We start from the raw sequence: 3,102 nt of genomic DNA, 5'->3' as shown, positions 1-3,102 counted from the left end.
GAGAGAGAGAGAGAGAGAGAGAGAGAGAGATTTAATAACTCTACCTCCATGTACATTTTACCACAATTACCCCCTGTATATAGCCTCCACATTGACTCTGTACCGGTACCTCCTGTATATAGCCTCCACATTGACTCTGTACCGGTCCTCCTGTATATAGCCTCCACATTGACTCTGTACCGGTCCTCCTGTATATAGTCTCCACATTGACTCTGTACCGGTACGTCCTGTATATAGCCTCCACATTGACTCTGTACCGGTACCTCCTGTATATAGCCTCCACATTGACTCTGTACCGGTACCTCCTGTATATAGCCTCCACATTGACTCTGTACCGGTACCCCCTGTATATAGCCTCCACATTGACTCTGTACCGGTACCCCCTGTATATAGCCTCCACATTGACTCTGTACCGGTCCTCCTGTATATAGCCTCCACATTGACTCTGTACCGGTACCTCCTGTATATAGTCTCCACATTGACTCTGTAATGGTCCTCCTGTATATAGCCTCCACATTGACTCTGTACCGGTCCTCCTGTATATAGTCTCCACATTGACTCTGTACCGGTACGTCCTGTATATAGCCTCCACATTGACTCTGTACCGGTACCTCCTGTATATAGCCTCCACATTGACTCTGTACCGGTACCTCCTGTATATAGCCTCCACATTGACTCTGTACCGGTCCTCCTGTATATAGCCTCCACATTGACTCTGTACCGGTCCTCCTGTATATAGTCTCCACATTGACTCTGTACCGGTACGTCCTGTATATAGCCTCCACATTGACTCTGTACCGGTACCTCCTGTATATAGCCTCCACATTGACTCTGTACCGGTACCTCCTGTATATAGCCTCCACATTGACTCTGTACCGGTACCCCCTGTATATAGCCTCCACATTGACTCTGTACCGCTACCCCCTGTATATAGCCTCCACATTGACTCTGTACCGGTCCTCCTGTATATAGCCTCCACATTGACTCTGTACCGGTACCTCCTGTATATAGTCTCCACATTGACTCTGTAATGGTCCTCCTGTATATAGCCTCCACATTGACTCTGTACCGGTCCTCCTGTATATAGTCTCCACATTGACTCTGTACCGGTACGTCCTGTATATAGCCTCCACATTGACTCTGTACCGGTACCTCCTGTATATAGCCTCCACATTGACTCTGTACCGGTACCTCCTGTATATAGCCTCCACATTGACTCTGTACCGGTACCCCTTGTATATAGCCTCCACATTGACTCTGTACCGGTCCTCCTGTATATAGCCTCCACATTGACTCTGTACTGGTACCCCCTGTATATAGCCTCCACATTGACTCTGTACCGGTACCCCCTGTATATAGCCTCCACATTGACTCTGTACCGCTACCTCCTGTATATAGCCTCCACATTGACTCTGTACCGGTACCTCCTGTATATAGCCTCCACATTGACTCTGTACCGGTACCTCCTGTATATAGCCTCCACATTGACTCTGTATATAGCCTCACATTGGGCTTGTAAGTAAACATTTCACTGAAAGGTCTCCACTTGTTGTATTCGGTGCTGTGACAAATAGCATTTGATTTGATTAGATAAAGGAGAACTAACACAACAGGAACAAGATAAACAACCCTGTCTTTACATCTGTCTGTCTAGAGAGGAAAGTTACAACAATATGTATCATGCACTGTATCTATCTCTCTCTGTTTCTCTCTATTTCCCTCCCTCCCTCCCTCCCTCCCTCCCTCACTGTATCTATCTCTCTACATCACTCTCTGTTTCTCTCTATTACCCTCCCTCCCTCCCTCCCTCCCTGTATCTATCTCTCTACATCACTCTCTATTTCTCTCTATTACCCTCCCTCCCTCCCTCCCTCCCTCCCTCCCTCCCTCCCTCCCTCCCTCCCTCCCTCCCTCACTGTATCTATCTCTCTACATCACTCTCTGTTTCTCTCTATTACCCTCCCTCCCTCCCTCCCTCCCTCCCTCCCTCCCTCCCTCCCTCCCTGTATCTATCTCTCTACATCACTCTCTATTTCTCTCTATTACCCTCCCTCCCTCCCTCCCTCCCTCCCTCCCTCACTGTATCTATCTCTCTACATCACTCTCTGTTTCTCTCTATTACCCTCCCTCCCTCCCTCCCTCCCTCCCTCCCTCCCTCCCTCCCTCCCTCCCTCCCTCCCTCCCTCCCTCCCTCCCTCCCTCCCTGTATCTATCTCTCTACATCACTCTCTGTTTCTCTATCTCTCTGTTTCTCTCTATTACCCTCCCTCCCTCCCTCCCTCCCTCCCTCCCTCCCTCCCTCCCTCCCTCCCTCCCTCCCTCCCTCCCTCCCTCCCTCCCTCCCTCCCTCCCTCCCTCCCTCCCTCCCTCCCTCCCTCCCTCACTGTATCTATCTCTCTACATCACTCTCTCTTTCTCTCTATTACCCTCCCTCCCTCCCTCCCTCCCTCCCTGTATCTATCTCTCTACATCACTCTCTATTTCTCTCTATTACCCTCCCTCCCTCCCTCCCTCCCTCCCTCCCTCCCTCCCTCCCTCCCTCCCTCCCTCCCTCCCTCCCTGTATCTATCTCTCTACATCACTCTCTGTTTCTCTATCTCTCTGTTTCTCTCTATTACCCTCCCTCCCTCCCTCCCTGTATCTATCTCTCTACATCACTCTCTGTTTCTCTCTATTACCCTCCCTCCCTCCCTCCCTCCCTCCCTCCCTCCCTCCCTCCCTCCCTCCCTGTATCTATCTCTCTACATCACTCTCTGTTTCTCTATCTCTCTGTTTCTCTCTATTACCCTCCCTCCCTCCCTCCCTGTATCTATCTCTCTACATCACTCTCTGTTTCTCTATCTCTCTGTTTCTCTCTATTACCCTCCCTCCCTCCCTCACTGTATCTATCTCTCTACATCACTCTCTGTTTCTCTCTATTGCCCTCCCTCCCTCCCTCCCTCCCTCCCTCCCTCCCTCCCTCCCTCCCTATGACTCTCTACCTCCATCTCTCTCTCTCTCTTCGCCTCCATCTCTCTCTCTCTCCCTCCTCATCTCTCCATCTCTCCCTCTCCTCACCTTGCTAAAACATTTTCCAACTTGTCCATTGTTTTCAGCGGCACC

The 3,102-nt window shown here is 50.5% G+C and overlaps 1 protein-coding gene across 1 annotated transcript in view; it reads left to right on the top strand.

The window, feature by feature from the left end:
• The window catches only part of LOC139568216 (CMRF35-like molecule 8), a 27,624-nt gene that overhangs the window by 18,967 nt on the left and 5,555 nt on the right, over window positions 1–3,102 (top strand). Inside the window, exon 4 of the mRNA XM_071389963.1 lies at window positions 3,096–3,102. This exon is cut by the window's right edge and continues 137 nt beyond it. Within this exon, the coding sequence (XP_071246064.1) occupies window positions 3,096–3,102 (7 nt within the window). The remainder of the gene's footprint in view (window positions 1–3,095) is intronic.

Source organism: Salvelinus alpinus, chromosome 2 (assembly GCF_045679555.1).
Source record: "Salvelinus alpinus chromosome 2, SLU_Salpinus.1, whole genome shotgun sequence".
Classification (NCBI taxonomy): domain Eukaryota; kingdom Metazoa; phylum Chordata; class Actinopteri; order Salmoniformes; family Salmonidae; genus Salvelinus; species Salvelinus alpinus.
This window is presented reverse-complemented; position numbering and strand designations above follow the sequence as displayed.